Source organism: Geotrypetes seraphini, chromosome 2, assembly GCF_902459505.1.
Source record: "Geotrypetes seraphini chromosome 2, aGeoSer1.1, whole genome shotgun sequence".
In the NCBI taxonomy this organism is placed as follows: Eukaryota; Metazoa; Chordata; class Amphibia; order Gymnophiona; family Dermophiidae; genus Geotrypetes; species Geotrypetes seraphini.
In genome coordinates, this window is record NC_047085.1 from 422411137 (window position 1) to 422429333 (window position 18197).

The 18197-nt window shown below is 41.5% G+C and overlaps 1 protein-coding gene across 7 annotated transcripts in view; it reads right to left on the bottom strand.

Moving 5' to 3' along the window:
* Positions 1-18197, bottom strand: part of AKAP9 (A-kinase anchoring protein 9) — a 409648-nt gene that overhangs the window by 372901 nt on the left and 18550 nt on the right. For all 7 annotated transcript variants that reach the window (XM_033931174.1, XM_033931171.1, XM_033931173.1 and 4 more), the window contains exon 3: positions 11016-11060. In XM_033931174.1, the coding sequence (XP_033787065.1) occupies positions 11016-11060 (45 nt within the window). The remainder of the gene's footprint in view (positions 1-11015; positions 11061-18197) is intronic.

The window sequence follows — 18197 nt, forward strand, 5'->3', positions numbered from 1 at the left end:
TTTTCATTACCTTAATTTTATTATTGAAAAAAAACAAACACATTTTCAATGCCATATCAATACTCTTTGTTTAAAAAAAAAAAAAAACCCTTTTCTCCTTTTTATCAAGCTGATAAAAGAGGGGGTAAATGTATGCCTAGATGAATTTCATTATTACATTCATGCTACATGCGTTATGAAACTGGAAAACATGAAAACATTATGAAAACTTAAAAACATCCAAAATGCATTTGGTAGCATTCAAGATCACTGCTTCAGTCCTGCATGGTATGACAACTTAATAGAAAAGAATCTATTAAAAAGCAATATTATAACCTTCAAAAAAGCTTCCCTAGTACCCTTGATAAAAGCTCTGTTCTGAGTTGCTGGATTCTAACATCCTAACAGGTCATCACTCTCTTTCAAAGATTACGGTAATTCTGCAGTTTTACTAGAAATTGTTATTCTAAGAAAGCAAAGTGAAGATAAAATACCAATTAAAAAAACAAAACAAGGTTACCCACATTATGAACAATTAAGGTTTTATTTTATTTCTGAAGCCTGTTTATTATAAAATGGAAAGAAGGAACTTCAACAAAATCTGAACCCAACGAGAAGAATGTCACAATATCGTGTACAAGAAAATCCTTCCCAGAAAAAGTGTAAATAGCAGGAGCCAAAATGTGTAAATGAAAGCAAAACATGAAAAAGTAATAAATAGTGAATTAAAGGAGTCCTCAGTTAACACAACCAATCACTAACCCATCACAGCGAAAGGTGTCACTTTTTATACCCACACAGGATTGGATAGTGCAAACATCCCTGGACTTTCTCCAATAATTTTCAAGTGCAAATGTGTGCTGAGTGGAATATAGTGAAAAAAATATATATCTTTAAAACAGTACAAATTGGTTGCTGCTATTCAACACTGGTCTAAAGAAATCAGAAAAACCCGAAAAAATTGGAAGGTAAATAGACAAATCCAACAGCAAAAAACCTCCCAAACCCCAAGAAAAGGAACTAGACAAGGGAGAGAGACAAAAGCAGAGACGGCTCAACTACATTCACCAACCTATCAATAATGTTTAAGATGCTTCCTGCTTTGTCAATCCTTGCTGTGCCGGATGATTTGGATGGTCACAGCGCAGCCCAGCTGTTCCTGAAGAAGGGGGTGTGCACCCCCGAAACGGAGTCCCGTTGGACGAAGAATATCTTTGCTGGCTGTTTGTCTTCACGGAAAAGCTAAGTACTTCCTGTTGTTTTTTGCTTGGCTGGACTTGGACGTTTTTGGCCCCCTGGACAAGGGGCGGAGACAATCGTAGTGAATGGTAAAGTGTGTTTTTTTGATTTATGTATATCTTTTTTCACACTTAGCACTGTTGGGTGCACTTTATTATATAAAAAATACGGAGTAGAGCCCGGGGATGTTTCACAGTTAACACTCGTTTGGGTGTAAGCCATGTGACAGCCTTTTCCACTGGTTCTCCGGTGGGTGGCTGTGTTACTGAGGGCTCTTCCGTTTAATCTACTTACATCTTAAACATTATTGATAGGTTGGTGAATGTAGTTGAGCCGTCTCTGCTTTTGTCTCTCTCCCTTGTCTAGTTCCTTTTCTTGGGGTTTGGGAGGTTTTTTGCTGTTGGATTCAACACTGGTCAGCATACATCAATCAAATCTAGCTTTAGTGAGAGAGATGTTCATAAAGTTCTTTAGCTGGAGTTAGGCACAGTACTTATCTTTCAGTTGTAATCCAAAAATAAGCCATAAAGTCCGCGTGCTGCTAACATATTCAATGGGGGGAAAAGACCCCCCCCCCCTTCCTCGGGAATCAGTCATCCTGCTCAATTCCCTATCTCAAAATACCCCTGATACAAGACCTGAAGCTGATCACTGATTGTAGCCAGCTCCAGCAATTCTTCCCAGACTCTCTCCAACTGTCTAAGCACCTTACTCTTGCCTCTACTCTGTGCTGCAACTCTAGATCTGTTAGCTGTTGACCCAAGGTCTCTAATTTTTGCTTCTGTTCCTTTTTCCTAAAGGCCACCAGGGAGACCACTCAACCCCTTATACCTTGAGTCCATCCCAAAATGTAGCAGCAGATATCTCTTCTGCTAGATTATCCTTGATGTCTCCCTCTAGTTGCTGTACATTAGCAGGATCCTGAAGTATGCTATCATTGCGTCTTCCAAGTTGCTTGCAACAGGTTTCTTCCTATCTTCAATTCAGGAAATCGCTAGACATATCTAATCTCTCTGTAACCCCAGAACAGTGTTTTCCCTAGCGCTTTTTAGCCGGGTGCTCCGCCCAGTTAATTTAGGTGAGCGCCTGGCTGTCATCGCGGTAGCGAATCCTGCTGCTGCCAATGCCGCCACTCAAACATTTTTTTAAAACCCTCTCACCGGCTTGGGGATTTCTCAGCCTGATTCGGCACAGCCTAAAGTTCTGTGTTCGACTAGCCAAAGAAAGAAAAAAAGGGAAAAAAAAAATGAAAAACCAGGTGATTTTTCAAACCCTCTCCATAACACTAGCCTGGACTAGCAGCAGCATAGCTCTCTCTCCTTATTGTAATTTGCCCGACAGCTGCGGTAGCTTTAACGAGTCAATTCCCTTCTGTAGCCTCGGGGATTTTGCTAGGTTGCCCTACCTCTGATGATGCAACTTCCTTCTTCCTCGGAGGTGGGACGGCCTAGCAGAGGCTGCTGGAGGGAATTGACTCACTAAAGCTACGGCAGCAGTCAGGCAAATTACAATAAGGAGAGAGCGGTGCTGCTGCTAGTCCAGGCTAGTGTTACGGGGAGGGTTTGAAAAATCACCTAGTTTTTCAGGGTGGGTTTTCTTTTACTTTCTTTGGCCGGAGTCGAACACAGAACTTCAGGCTGTGCCAAGTCAAGCCGGGGAATCCCCAAGCCAGTGAGAGCCTGTTAATCGGGAGGGGGAGTGGTGCTGATGGACCTGGGAGATAAGAGGGAGGGGTGCTGATAGGAGGCGAGGAAAAGAGGAGAGGAGGGAGAGGTGCTGCTAAACTTGGGAGGTGAGTGGGTAAGGTACTGCTTCTAGTCAGAGGGGAGGGAAAGGGAAAGAAGATGAGCCCTGCTAGTCGGAGAGGAGAGGTGCTGCAGGCCCGGGGGTGGAAAGGAGAAGTGCTGCAGCTAGTCGGTAGGGGAGAACAGAAGTAGAAAGGAAGGGAGGGATAGGTACTGTTGGAGCTGAGTGGTGGAGGGAAGTGAGAGGGAGAAGTGTTGCTGGATTGGGAACACAGGAGAGTGCTGGAAGACTTAAAATGGAACAGAAGAGCTGCAGAAGGACTGAGGGGAGAGCAGTGGAGGAGGAGAGTGAGAGGGGATGGGGGAAAGGGGAAGAGAAATGCTGCTGCACCCAATTGGGGATAGAGAGGGAAGGAGGAAGAAGGAAGACCAGAGGAAAGAGAGATGCCAAGACCATGGGAGGGAGGGAAAGGAAAGACGATACTAGACCATGGGGGAGAGATGTCAGGGCATGCGGGGGGGGGGGGAAGGAGACAGATGCCAGACCAGGGGAAAGGAAGGAGGGAGGGAGGGAGAGAAAGGAAGGAGAGGAGAGGAGAGAGATGCCAGGGCAAGAGGGAGGGAAGGGAAACTAAGGAGACAAATGTCAGACCAGAGGGAAAGGAAGGAGAGGAAGTGCCAAAGCAGAGAGGGAGAGATATGAGAGGAGAGCGATGCCAGGCATGGGGGGAGGAAAGGGAAGGAGACAGAGATAGAGATACCAGACCATGGGATGGAGTGGGAAGGAAGGAAGGAAAGGAGAAGAGAGATGCCAGAGCATAGTGGAGGGAGTGGAGACAGAAAAATGTACAGGGGATGAAGCTAAAATGAATCATGTACAAAGGAGAGAAAGGGCACAGGATATACAGTTTATTGAAGCAACATAAAAAAGGGAAGATGACGTATGGAAGAGAGAGAGGGCGGACACTGAATGGAAAGGTCAGAGAGAGGGTGGACAATGGATGGAAGGAGCAGAGAGAGGGTGGACAGTAGATGGAAGGGGTAGAGAGAGCAGAGGCTGGGTGGAAGGGGCAAAGATAGAGGGAAGATGTTGCATGGAAGGGAGAGAGGACAAACGAAAGAAAAGAGCGAAGAGAAGATGATTAAAGCAGAAACTACAAAAGGTAGAAATTTTTTTGTTGCTTTACATAGAATCAAGTAGTATTGTAACTATATTGATAAAACTTTATAAATAGGAAATGGAAATAAGGCAATTTCTTTTGGACTAAACCCCTTTCCTCAGGTCAGGACAGGATACCATAACAGCGGTATACTGTACTGTCTTGAAGAAAGATTTGGTCTCTGAAAGCTAATTGAAAAATGGATTAGTCCAATAAAATGGTATTTTCTTATTTCTCGTTATTTGTTTTATTTCTATTTGTTAATTTTTAAAGTGGTGATTGTTATGTATCAGTTTTTTCAAATTTACGTCTACTGTCTTTATATTTTGCACATTATTAGGGGACATGCATCACTTTTTCTGTGGTGTTGCATTAGTTCAACTTTTGTCTACATATTTCTATTTTTAGTTTGTGATTATTCCATATTGGGCGAGGGTGTTTCTGTGTTCTGTGTGTTTGAAAAGGACATGGTTTTCTGTCAGCATTGACTATACAAAATCAATTGACTGTGCAGGATCTGGCTTGTTCAGTTTTACAATTCGTGTGTTGGTATTCTAGTGCTCACTGCAGTGTTTAAGATGCTGCCTTTTCCTAGGTGCATCCTTGTTGTGTGGCTCAAGCTTATTACTAAAAATAACTTTTTTAAATAGAGGAGGGGGTTGTTAAAAATGATCAACACTGGCTGTCATATATACTAGGTACGCCACTGGATTTAATGACCCTATTGTAACCACCAAATTTCCCTGTCCCGCCCCACCCGGCTACTTTTTCATGCCACCCGGCTAGAAAAAATTTCTGGGGAGAACACTGCAGAATTTAAACTCAATATGAGCTACAATGAAACGGTAATGAAAATCCACTAATCTTATTGTAAGCCGCAATGAATCCTTGCCGACACTTATGGGGTATAAGAAATTGTATGGTATGGAGTCTCCAAAATCTTCAGCTATGTAATTCCTTTGTTATCCACAAAGATAGCCATACTGGAGAATGATCAGATGAAACTCTAGGTTTAATAACAGCATCCTGAACCCAAAGTTGTAGATCCTTATTCAATCCCCAATAATCAATCCTAGAGTACATTCCACGCACTCTGGAATAACATGAATAATCTCTCTCAATAGGGTGCCAATGGGTCAAACAAATGCTCCAATTTTTTCCTTTCCACCTGGCCATACTGTGCCCCTTCCATTGAATTATCTAAGGCGGGATTCATTGTCAAATTAAAATCCCCACCCAGGACCAAGTACCCTTCTGCTTTTTCATCAAGCACTATTTCCAATTCAGAAAAAAATTTCCCTGCTCCTTATTTGGAACATATATGTTAAAAAAAAGGCATACAATTTATGCTCTAACTCCACTTTCAGTAGCAAATATCTCCCTAGCTTGTCTTTGGTCACCTCCAACACTTTAGGGTCCAAATATTGTGCTAGGATGATTCCTTCCTGTTTTTCTTGTTATTCAGTGTGTTAAGATGCCAAATATACATAGGGAAACTTCTTGTGACAAATTAAGTGCTCATGTGTCTTTTTTAAAGCGAGTTTCATATATAAAACCCACATCTAGCAATATCCCGGAAGTCCCGTCTCTTGTGTAGCATTATCGCCGACATGTTTGTGAATATTTCTACTTGGAGCCTTCCCATAAAATGTGTCCCACCTTTCTCTCTGCTGTGAGTATCTGCTCCTTCACTGAAAAACAAAAAACAAACCATCAGATTTCTGTTGTCTTGGGGCCAATCGCTCTGTGTACTCATTCAAATTCTATATGAGACAAGTCCTTATTCGGCTCAGTCATTGGCAGAAACTTTTCATATACTGTCCACATAATCTATGTTGCACTGCTTTCCAGTTGAATCTCAGGTACACCCCTCATCCGAAGATTATTAGGATAGGCTCGGTTCTCACCATCTTCTATTTTTAATAACTACATTTCTTGCTTGGTCTCCAATTTCTTGTAATAGAACTACAATTGCTGAATGTCGCTCTTGTGGCCGATGACCCTCTCCTCGAACTTCCTCAAACACTATCACAAATCTTCAACTGTTTTCCTCAAACTGTCCCCTTGAACTTTCTCAAACACTGTTCCATATCTTCGTCTGTTTTCCTCAAGCTGTCCTTATCTTTATGTAACTCATGTTGCATTGACTCTATTGTAGACTTTAAGTCAAGTATCCCTCCCCACATTTCGACTCAATGCAGGTCACATATCTTGGTCTCCCCCTTGCTCTGATGATGCCATTTCTGAGAGCTGATCCGGCTCACTTCCGCTTAGTTTCAAGAGGCAGGATACCACTCCCACTGGGGGTCATCGAATGGTAAGCAAAGAATTTTAAATCTGGTCTCTATTTTTTGCTCATTGAAGTCATAAATCTCCCAGTTCACGATAAGTAGCTCAAAAAAGGCAGTTCCATGGGGCTAGTTTTTGCTTTATTTGGCAGGACAAGGAAGAGCTCAGTGTTTAGGCAGTCATCTCCCAGATGACATCACTTCCTCCATCTTTGTAATTTTTGATGGAGCAAAAACAAAATCAATTCAGTTGTATCCATCCTACACCACTCAGGATTTTGTAAACTTCAATCATATCTCTTATCTCTTTTCCAAGCTGAAGAGCCCTAACCTCTTTAGTCTTTCCTCATATGAGAGGAGTTTCATTCCCTTTAACATCTTAGTTGTTCTTCTTTGAAACTTTTCTAATTTCACTATATCTTTTTTGAGATATGGCGACCAGAATCGAACACAGTACTGAAGGTGAGGTCGCACCATGGAGCAATAGAAAGGCATTATAATATTCTTAAGTCTTATATACCATCCCTTTTCTAATAATTTGTGGCATCCTGTTTGCTCTTTCGGACACCACCACAGATTTCAGTGTATTGTCTATGATGACACCTAGATCTTTTTTCTTGGGTGCTGACTCCTAAGGTAGACTCTAGCATCTGGAAACTATGATGTGGATTATTCTTCCCAATGTGCATCACTTTGCATTTGTCCACATTAAATTTCATCTGCCATTTGAATATCCAGACTTCCAATTTCTTAAGGTCTTCCTGCAATTTTTCACAGATGGCAAGTGTTTCAAAAACTTTGAACTGTTTAGTGTCATCTGCAAATTTAATCACCTCACTTGTCGTTCCAATTCATTTATAAATATATATTTATTAAATAGCACCAGGTTGAGAAAAATGATCATTTAACCCCACCCTCTTTTTTCTGTCCACTAACCAATTCCTAATCCACAACAGAACATTGCCTCCTATCCCATGACTCTAAATTTTTCAGGAGTCTCTTATGAGGAACTTTGTTAAAAGCCTTCTCAAAGTCTAGATACGCTATGGGGCTCATTTTCAAAGCAAAGAAAAAGCAGGTGAAGAAACAGGAAAATGAGAGACTAGATCCCTACATCTTCAAACAGTAGTGCAATTGGCAGTACCTAGGCAGGTTGGGTGCCACCAATTGCTGGATAAGTTTCCCACCCAATCACTGAGGATGCCATGGACTACACTGTTCCAGATTAGGGGGTATTCCTTATCCCTTCACCTCACTAGCTATGGATGATACCAATCCTCATCAGTTTATGAAGGTAGCTAGCTGGCACATAGCACAAGAAAGATTGACAATCACTGCCATAAATGACTACTTTAGAGCTATTTTAAGATCTAGTTTTCAGTGGAACACAAAATCAAGTCCAAGTGATAATGATAGTGGAGCCACCTGGAAATAGGTTACATAACATAATCAAATTTGACAGTTATTGAAAGGAAACAAATAAAACTGCTGCAGTTTAAACTTTAAAGTAGACTGTAACAGCACAAGCGGGGGTTGGGTCTGGGCCAGAACATAAACAGCCAGACACAAGCACAAAAGGTAATGAAAATATCTTTATTAACTCAAAGGAAAGGAAAATCCTGCACCCTGTTTCTTCACAGGACCAGGCATACACAGAAAAGTCACTTGTTCAAAAAGTTCTGAGGGGAGGGGTCTGTAGGTGACAGGATCTAAAACACAGACTGTGGCTTCTGACTACCATGCCCCAAACACAGTCTTTCAACAGTTTTCCTCAGTCAGGCAGCAGGATCTGGCCCCAGCCAAACCTCAGAGCAAACTCACAGGTGTTCAGCAACAAAAGGAATATTGGCTTACCTTAGTCAAGCCGAGTATCCAAGGGTTGCAGTCAATGCACATATGGGAAACACCTCTTCCTCCTTCTTTCCCCTGAGCCTCCTGACCTAACTTTGGCCCTACCCTTTTATACTTCCTGATTCCCCCCGTCTCCTTGACTCCTTCCCAAGTCACTTCCCCTTAAGATATATTAAGATAGCTCTGACAATGCGAGGGAGTATCCAGCAGGGGGAGCGGTAGCATCTTACAGACTCCCTCACAGAGGCTATAACCAGAAGGAAACTAAAAGGACCATTAGAGAGTGTAAAAGTATACCAGAGTTATGGAAACCACTTAAATATCTCACCTGGTACGCCCAAACAAAAATATATTCCAAACAATAAGAAAGTCAAAGTCAGAAATGCTAACAGCACTATGAAAGAGGCTACTAAAATAATAAAAAAATAACATCCTGTGAATACTGGAACACAAATCTAAATGAGAAAAACTAAAAAAAGTTCAGGCACTAGTATTAATACGGTTGTTTCTACCCTATGGAATTTATGATTGGCTCAGGCTTTCCCAGATCTGGTATTCACAATCTGGTATATACAATCTTCACAGTTCTCTGGCACATTTGACTTGCCTAGAAAGAAGCTGAACAATGCTTCTGTCTTCTGGTCCCCAACTAAGGCCCCGATTCACTAAAGTCAGCGATCGTTGCTAAACCTGTTTTCACAGGTTTAGCAACGATCGCTGCTAACCGACCTGATTCATAAAATGGCCCACCATGTGTTTGCCCCTCGATCGCCCATTTTCCGATCTGGCCATGCAAATTTTTAAAACCCCATGCAAAATAGCCAAGCGATTGATTCACTAACATTTGCTTGGCTATTTTGCATCAGGTTTTACAATCCTAAAACCCGACTGCTGTAGACCTGTTGGTAACTTTTTTTTCATTTTTTTTAAATGGCACTGATATTTTGCATGTATTACACATGCAAAATATCTGTCCCCAAAAACAAAAAAACCTCCACCGCCAAAGACCCGCAGACAATCATGCCCCCCCTCCTCTGACAATTGCAGCGACCCACTCGAACCCCAAAAAGATGGTATGAATGATACCCACTCCCTCCTGCCATGAAGGCCCTCCCCATTCCTCCCTGAATAAAAAGGCAGGAGGGATGCCCACTCCTTCCTGTCCCCCAAAGGCGCCCGCCCACTCCCTGAAGGAAAAAAAAACTGGCAGGAAGGATGCCCACTTCCTCCTGCCATCAGGGCTTCCCCGTCAACCCCCTCCCCAGTACCTTTACGTTGGGAGCAGGAGGAGTGCCCAGTCAGATCCTCCTGCTCCTCCGGCCTCCTCCTGCACAATGCGGGACTTAGGCCCCTCCCTGGTGCATCATGTGATGAACGGGGAGGGGCCTAAGGCCCTAACTGGCTCAGGTGCCTCGGGATCCTCCCTTGGGAGAGGCCTGAGGCGTCTGAGCCAATCAGGGACTTCCTTAGGGAGAAGCCTATATTTTTTGCTCTTGCCTACTGTACTGCAGACTTTGTTGGATTTGTTTGTTGTGTATAAATACATTCTAATTCAGGAAAATATACAGTAATTGAAAACAAAGAACTTGCAACATGTGTCCCAGGAAACCATATGGTAAACAAATAAAACTAACTGATCTTTTATTGTTTAGTATCCTAAGTATTCACCTGTTTGTTGATAAACTAACAGAACTGTCCATTTTAACTTATCCTACTTTATGACACCATGTTCACAATAGGTTTGTTATTTTGTATTACACCCTGCTAAGACAGCAGAGTCCTCACTGAAGATAAACATAATACCACACATCAAAATGATGAAACGGCATTAAATTTTTAATTTGTTTTGCCTTATTTTATGACCAGAGCCAAGAACATTGTTAGCTCAAGTAAAGCAAGAATAATGGCAGTAGAAATCATCCATGAATACCTAAAATATAAACTATTTTCTTCTATTTTTCAGAATGAGAAAAAATTATGAAAAAGCGAATTATAAAATCTCAAATCAAATTAACCTCCCCTTTTACAAAATCGTAGCACAGTTTTTAGCGCTGGCCACGGCGGTAACATCTCCGACACTCATAGAACCGCTGCGGCTGGCGCTAAAAACTGCGCTATGGTTTTGGAAAAGGGAGGGGGTAAATTAGAGCTAGAAGATATATCACGATAATGAAAATTATAGGCAATATTTTTTCTTTAAAAATGAAATTTTATATTTTGTTAGCATTTTGCACATACTACGCTTTAGTAAAAGGGCCCCAAAGAGATAAGAAGCCCATTTTACAACTACGGGCTTCTTAATATTTAAAGCACACATTAATTCTGTTGGCACACACTAAGCTTTAGTAAAAGGGCTCCTTTATATCTAACTATTCTTGCTCCTCCTTCATTTTACTTATGCCCTTCCTCCCTCCATTTATTGTACCTGAATTCTGAAAATAAAATCTGCAAGTCGTTTTGAGTCTTGGGAAAGGAAAACTAGTAAAACAAACCTCCCTTTCCCTATCTCTTCTTAATGATCCTTTATCTCCTATCACCAGCTACATGTAAGTTTATACAGCTTAGAGAGAAAAAAAAAAGTATCTTAGAACTTTAAAATTTTATTTTTGTAAATATCAGAGGAGGACTGAAAGGAAGAATGTGAATAGAAGGAACCCATGCAGAACCAAAACTAGTAGATATTTCTGACAACAAAATATGCCAAGCAAACACATTTATAGCAGCATGCAAAAATCATTCAATTTTACTCTTACCTCTGAACTATAATCATCAGCTGTAGTAGAAATTTCACTTTCAGGCTAAAACAGGAATAAACATTTAAACATGAAAAATATCATTAACACATGAGTACTGTAATAATTATATTCTCTTCAGATAGTAAAGCAAAGATACTTACCTATAGCGCAGTGGTCTCAAACTCAAACCCTTTGTAGGGTCACATTTTGGATTTGTAGGTACTTGGAGGGCCTCAGAAAAAATAGTTAATATCTTATTAAAGAAATGACAATTTGGCATGAGGTAAAACTTTTTATAGTTTATAAATCTTTCCTTTTGGCTAAGTCTTAATAATAATATTGTAATTTATTGCTAAAGAGACATATGATCAAGAAACTGTTTTATTTTACTTTTGTGATTATGATAAACATACCGAGGGCCTCAAAATAGTACCTGGCGAGCCGCAAGTTTGAGACCACTGCTATAGCAGATGTTCTCCGAGGACAGCAGGCACATATTCTCACATGTGGGCGACATCATCTTCGAAATCCGGTACAGGCACTGCTAAGTGCACTGTCACTTTAAATCTTTAGGCAGTGCCCATACTGCTTGTGTGCCAGTGCCTTGCTGCCCAACATCAGCTCGTAGTACCACCAGTTCAGTAACAAAGCTAAGAAGTCAACTAGGAGAGGTGGGCAGGTAGTGAGACTATCTGCCTGCTATCTTTGGAGAACACCTGCTTTGCCTTCTCTGAGGACACGCAGGCATAATATTCTTATATGTGGGACTCCATAGCTGCTAGGATCAAGTCTCTGGAAGAGGTTAAATATAGAGGAGCCTGGCAAAATTCAACAGGGTTGGAAGGCAAGTTGGCTTTAAGTAGAGAACAGATTCTGCAGAACTGCTCGTCTAAACCGACTGTATCTCCTGAGTTATGCTCTAACGATACAAGTGGATCGATTTTTTTACTCAGTCAAAAATTACAAAGACTAGGGGGACACTCAATAAAGTTACAGGGAAATATTTTTAAAACCAATAGAAGGAAATATTTTTTCACTTGGAGAATAGTTTTATCTCTGGAATGCGTTGCCAGAGTTTATAAGAGTGGACAGCATAGCTGGTTGAAAAGCCCATACTATGTTATTGAGGGAAGGCACTGTTTGCCCTGGATCAGTAGCACGGAATGTTGCTACTCTTTCGGTTTTTAACAGGTACTAGTGACCTGGATTGGCCACCATGAGGACAGGCTACTGGGCTAGATGGACCATTGGTCTGACCCAGTAAGGCTATTCTTATGTTATTAAGAGGTAAACTTATGGACTGAAGACCAAGTAGCCACTTTGCTGATATCCTGAATTGATGCAGAGCAAAATTGGGCTACCGAGGCAACCATAGCCCATACATTGAGAGATGTTACATGGCTTTGCCACGTTAAATTTCCTCCTCAAAGCGCCTCTCCTTCTGGCCTCTCTATCTCTCTCTCTCCAGACAAAGGCTGAATACTTCCCTGACAAGGTTCACAAGATAGCCCTTAAGTTCGCTGCAATGTCACATCCTTCTCCTCTTTCCACTATCCATTCTTCTGACCTTTAAGCTCATATCATTCCTTTTTTCTTTGCCCAAAGGAAGCACCCACATATCTTCCCCTTGCCTGGTCCCACCCTCTCAACCCTCCTTCAACCACCGCTGACTTTTCTTTTTTCTCTGAAATCATGGAGGAAGAAACCACACAACTTCTGTCCTCAGCCAAGCCTACTACATGCCACTCAGACCCTATTCCCATTCCTCTACATACTGTTATCCCTCCCATCCTCAACCTATCCATTTCCACTGCAGTTGTCCCCAATGACTTCAAACATGTGTTGGTTAAGCCACTTCTCAAAAAAACGTCGCTAGTCCCCACCTGCCCATCCAACTATTGCCCTGTCTCCCTTCTTCCGTTCCTACCCAAGCTACTCAAGCATGCTATCCTCCATCGCTGTCTTGACTTCTTTCATCTCGAAAGACTCTTGATCCTCTACAATCTGACTTTCACCCCCTACACTCCACAGAGACTGCCCTCCCTCACCAAAGTCTGCAGTGGCCTTATTCTGCTTCCTTTGATATTGTTAATCGTTGCTTACTCCTTGATACGCTGTCCTCGCTTGGATTCCACAAATTTGTCCTCTCCTGGTTTGCCTCCTACCTCTCCCATCACACTTTTAGTGAATGTGTTGGTGGGTCCTCCTCGGCTGCTATCCCGCTAGTGGTTGGCGTATCCTAGGACCTATTCTTTTCTCTCTCTACACCTCTTCCTTCAGTGCCTTGATCTCCTCCAATGGCTTCCAGTATCACCTATATACTGATGACTCCCAAATCTCTCTCTCTCTACTCCCAAAATTTCACCTAAAGTCCAAGAAAAAGTCTCAACCTGTTTGGCTGACATTGCTGCCTAGATTTCCCACCGCCATCTGAAACTAAACATGTCCAAGACTGAGCTGCTCCTCTTTCCTCCTAAACCCTCTGTTTCTCTCCCTCCATTCTTCATCTCTTTAAATAATACTATTATCGTTCCAATCTCCTCTGCTCGCAACCTTGGAGTCGTCCTCAACTCCAATCTCTCATTTTCTATGCACATCCAACAGATGGCTAAAGCCTGTCGCTTCTATCTCTACAACATCCCTGCAATTGGTGCAAAACTCAGCTGCCATGACTTATCTTCCACCGACCTTGCTACATTAACCTTACCCCTCTCCTCAAATCACTTTCCTGGCTCCCTATCCACCTTCACATAACAGTTCAAACTATTACTAACCTTTTAGTGTGTTTCATGTTCCAGCCCCTCAGTATCCCTCTTCTCTTAACCCTACTTATACGCCTCCTCGAGAACTCCGTTCCTTAGATAAGCTGCTTTTATCTGTACCCTCCTCTTGTAATTTTCCTTGATTGTCTCATCTGCCTCCAATTATTATATTTCTATTCTATTTACCCTACTAGTCCCGTCTGTTTTGAAAGTCATGTATTTGTTATATGGACTTGTTGTTCCCCTGTGTACTGTTATAAAATATTTTTAGAATTGTACATCACCCTGAATATATGATAGGGTGATTAAACAAATTTTAAATAAACTTGAAACTACCCTTCTCCTCCACTGCCAATTCCAGATTTCATTCCTTTCATCTATCTGGTCCATATTCCTGGAATAAACTACTTGAGTTCGTCTGTCATACCCCTTCCCTTATCTTGTTTAAAAATAGACTGAAAACCCATCTTTTTTATATAGCCTTCAATTCATAACCCTACTCCCCACTGCCCACCACCCTAAACATCAGAGTAACCTACCCCCTTCCCTCTAACTGTATCCCCCACCCTGGCATCCTGTTTATCTGTCTTGTCTGTTTAGATTGTAAGCTCTTTCGAGCAGGGACTGTCTCCTTTGTGACTCTGTATAGCACTGCGTATGTCTGGTAGCGCTCTCAAAATAATTAATAGTAGTAATATTAGAAGTAATATACTAATACTACCCAAATTTCTTTTTCTTATTACCCAATCACCTATTAAGATACCCCAGAATTATTTTAAAACATAATTACTACAAGAATCTATATGGCAAGAAAAAAGACCAAAATTTCCCTGCAACAATTTAAGCTCTCCCATGAATACGGGGGGGAAAGGATTCCCAAATATGAGCTCTTACAAAGATAGCTACTATTCTTAAGGCTCCAAGGGACCACATGAGCAAAAGGCAGGGAAACATTGGATCTAATTGTTTAAAATTGAAGGTAGAAGACTGGATGAGTCACATGAGCAAAAGGCAGGGAAACATTGGATCTAATTGTTTAAAATTGAAGGTAGAAGACTGGATGGGTCAGTGGGACAACATAAGACATCACCATTTTTTGGACCCCTATATACTGTCTCAAACTTTATATGAACCCAATGTGGGATCTCTGGCACTCTTTTTCCAAGCAGAGATCATGTTCATTTTCCCATGAAATATATGAAACCACTGGTGCAAAAATTGGGAGATTTGGGTTTACATATGTGTGTAGATATAACTATAGAAGATTCACTCTCTATTTTCTCAAATAAAATATTTCCTGCATCAACCAGATGCTAAAGAGAACTTATATAGAAAATCCACAGAACTAGAAAAGACTGATCAAAGACCCATTGGATAAAAAGATTTTAATCAGAGCATATAAAGATTTAGGGGGGTTGAGTATGCTGATTTTTACTCCCACCAACAAGCTTGGGAACTCTGGCTCAATGAGCCCACAGATGACAAGTTTTGGGACCGGGTATACTGGTATACACATCTTTGCTCTGGGGTGATCAGTTGAGAGCATTGCATTTATTTTTAAATTCTGCAGCATGGTTGATTACTGGTGCATCGAGAATAGCTCATATAACACCGATTCTTAAATGACTCCATTGGTTACCGATTCAACTTAGGATACAATTCAAAGTATTGTCAATAGTGCATCAGGTAGTGTATCATGTTTCTCCTGTTGTATTGAAGGGATATTTTGAAATCTATTGTCCACGAAGAACTTTGAGATCTGAAACAAGCATGCAGTTAAATTCTAACAAGAACAGGTCAATTGTACATTCAAGGATTGGAGATGCTATGGTGTCGGTGAGCGAGGGGGAGCGTTGAAGCTTTGGAACACTCTGGCTGGAACCTTGTGGTTATGTACATCCAGATTAGGCTTTAAAGAAACTATTTAAAACATACCTGTTTGTCAATGCATTTATGTGATGGGGTTTGCCTGAAGTTGAGAAGTGAGGCTTATGGTAGGTCAAGAGCTTGGTTTGTGTACTCTAATGTTATTTTAAGTTATGTAGGACTTGTCTTTATAATTACTATGTCTGCATAGTCAAGTTTTTATGTATGTTTTTCATGTGAACCATGTAGTCTATATGCGGTATATAAACTTATTAAATAAACTGCATTTTATAATCAGTGCACCATTATTTAGTGGGCATGGGCATCTCACAAGGAGGGACATTTGCCCATTTCAAATAATAAAGAGAGGGTCTGTGCAAGCGGGAATGTAAGATAACAGGTACATATGAACATCATTGGTGGGAATGTGTGAAAAGTAAACTTCTGAGATTCAGCATGGGATAATATTTTAAAGTGTACTGGCATATATTGGCAAAACCTGCCTAGTATTTGCTTGTTAGGGCACTTCCCATTGGGTTTGGAAAAGGCTCAAGCCTCAGTAATGCAATATTTAATTTATTCCTTCCTTATAAATCAAAGTTGTGGCTGCTGAACTAGAGAAAGAGATGTTCAGCTGGCAGGGCTTTGTTTATAAATTTTTATGAACACAACTAATATACTACTTAATCCTAAAGCAAAAAAAGAAAAGAAAGAGATAGAAATTTTTTTTTCTACCTTTGTTGTCTGGTTTCTGCTTTCCTCATCTTCTCATTCAATTCCTTCCATCCACTGTCTGTTTTCACTCTGCGTCTTCCATTTGCTCTGTTACTGTGCCTCTCCCTTTCCCCCCCCAATTGGTCTGGCACTCATCTTCTTCCCTCCGCTTCCCCCATAGTCTGGCATCTCTGTCTTCTTCCCTTCCAGCATCTTCTCCCTACTCTCTGTTCCCCATTTCCCTTCAGTGTCTTCTCTCCACTCTGTCTTCCCCATTTTTTCCCTTCAGCGTCTTCTCCCCACAGCGTCTGTTCCTTTCTCTTCCACTACAACCCTTCCCTCTCGCCACCTCATCACCCTTCAGCACCCCTCGCGCAGCCCGAGAATCGCCCTCCCTCCCCCTTACCTTCGTGGTGTCAGAGGACAAGCTTCCGCACACAGACACATGCAACTGCAGACAGGCTCAGCCGGATTGAGCAAGTTACTTTGGAAACTAAAGCACCACGAAGGTAAGAGGGAAAGAGATAGATTCGGCCGGTAGGAAGGAGGGAGGGGGCCGCGCGCATTCCTTCCTTAAACTGTGGGGACAAGGCCATTCACCGCTCCATAGGACGGTGGATGGTCTTGTCCCCGTGCCCACAGTGAGCACTTCCCCCCCATCCCCCCATGTCATTTTCTAATGTGAAAAGCTTCTGGAGACTTATCTCTAATAAGATCTTATAGTTTTTATCACTTTCTCTGCAAATTAATTATCTTCCAAGCACTGATTGTCAATATGCACATCCCCTCTGAAAACCACTTTCATGCCGATTCATAGATATCAACAATGATGACAGACCTACAATAGCAATGAGAGCCTCCCTTCTCACACTGCTCCTCCTCCATCTAGTCATAAAGATATGAAATTTTATCTTGTTCCTCCTAAGGGAAAAATTGAGCCACAGATTCTGCTTCATGTGGCAAGATACGCAAGTTATCACAAAATTATTTGGACAAAACATTTCCTAATAAGATCTAATCAGGCTGACAGAATGGTGGGGCTGATGCATGCACTTTAAGCTTCTTGAACCACTTAATTCTGCCACCACACTGTGATTTCCAGGCAACTTCAAGACTCAACCATGTCCAGCTCTCACATGATACTTCATATACATCTTGATCATGTAAAGCACAGACACTGATATTCCTAGGTCTTCTTCATGATGTTTAATAGGAGAGTAGACAGGTTTTGCAACTAAATCCTTAGGTGCATTTAGGTATTTGAAATGATTCTAGAGACCAGCACATCACAAGAGATAGCCTTAGCCATCTTGAATAAAATGTAGAAAGAAAATATCTACTGGTAGTCAACCATTTCCTATGGCTGCAGAAAGGGCCCTTAGGTAATTCAAACCATTCTACATTAAGTAACCAGATCAGTTTATGCATGTCTACCAACTGCCTCAAACTCATTAAAGAGGAATGGGAAATCTGTATAGTGACTGGTGCTGAAGAAACTCTACTCAAAAAGGAAGAGTGTCTAGAATAAAAGTCAATATGGTCACTGAATGATTTGCTGCAGATGTCAGTCTTAATGCCAATAAATCTCTAACTCATGGACAAGTCGCCAATGGCGAGATGCACAGAATGCCCATGAGAGATGGGAATTTAAAAGAGCTGCACCAAGGCAGCTGAAAAAAGAAGCAGAGAAGGACTTGAACAGTGCTGCATTACAGCCTGGCCTTGCTACTCAAGATACCCTAAGTGTTTTTGTTCTACCAAACTGTTTAAACCTGTTCTTGGTCCTGTTGGTTCCATCTTCTTGTTGCCACATCATTATGGTGGTCCACTGCTGTTGCTGATATAAAGGGTTTCAAAA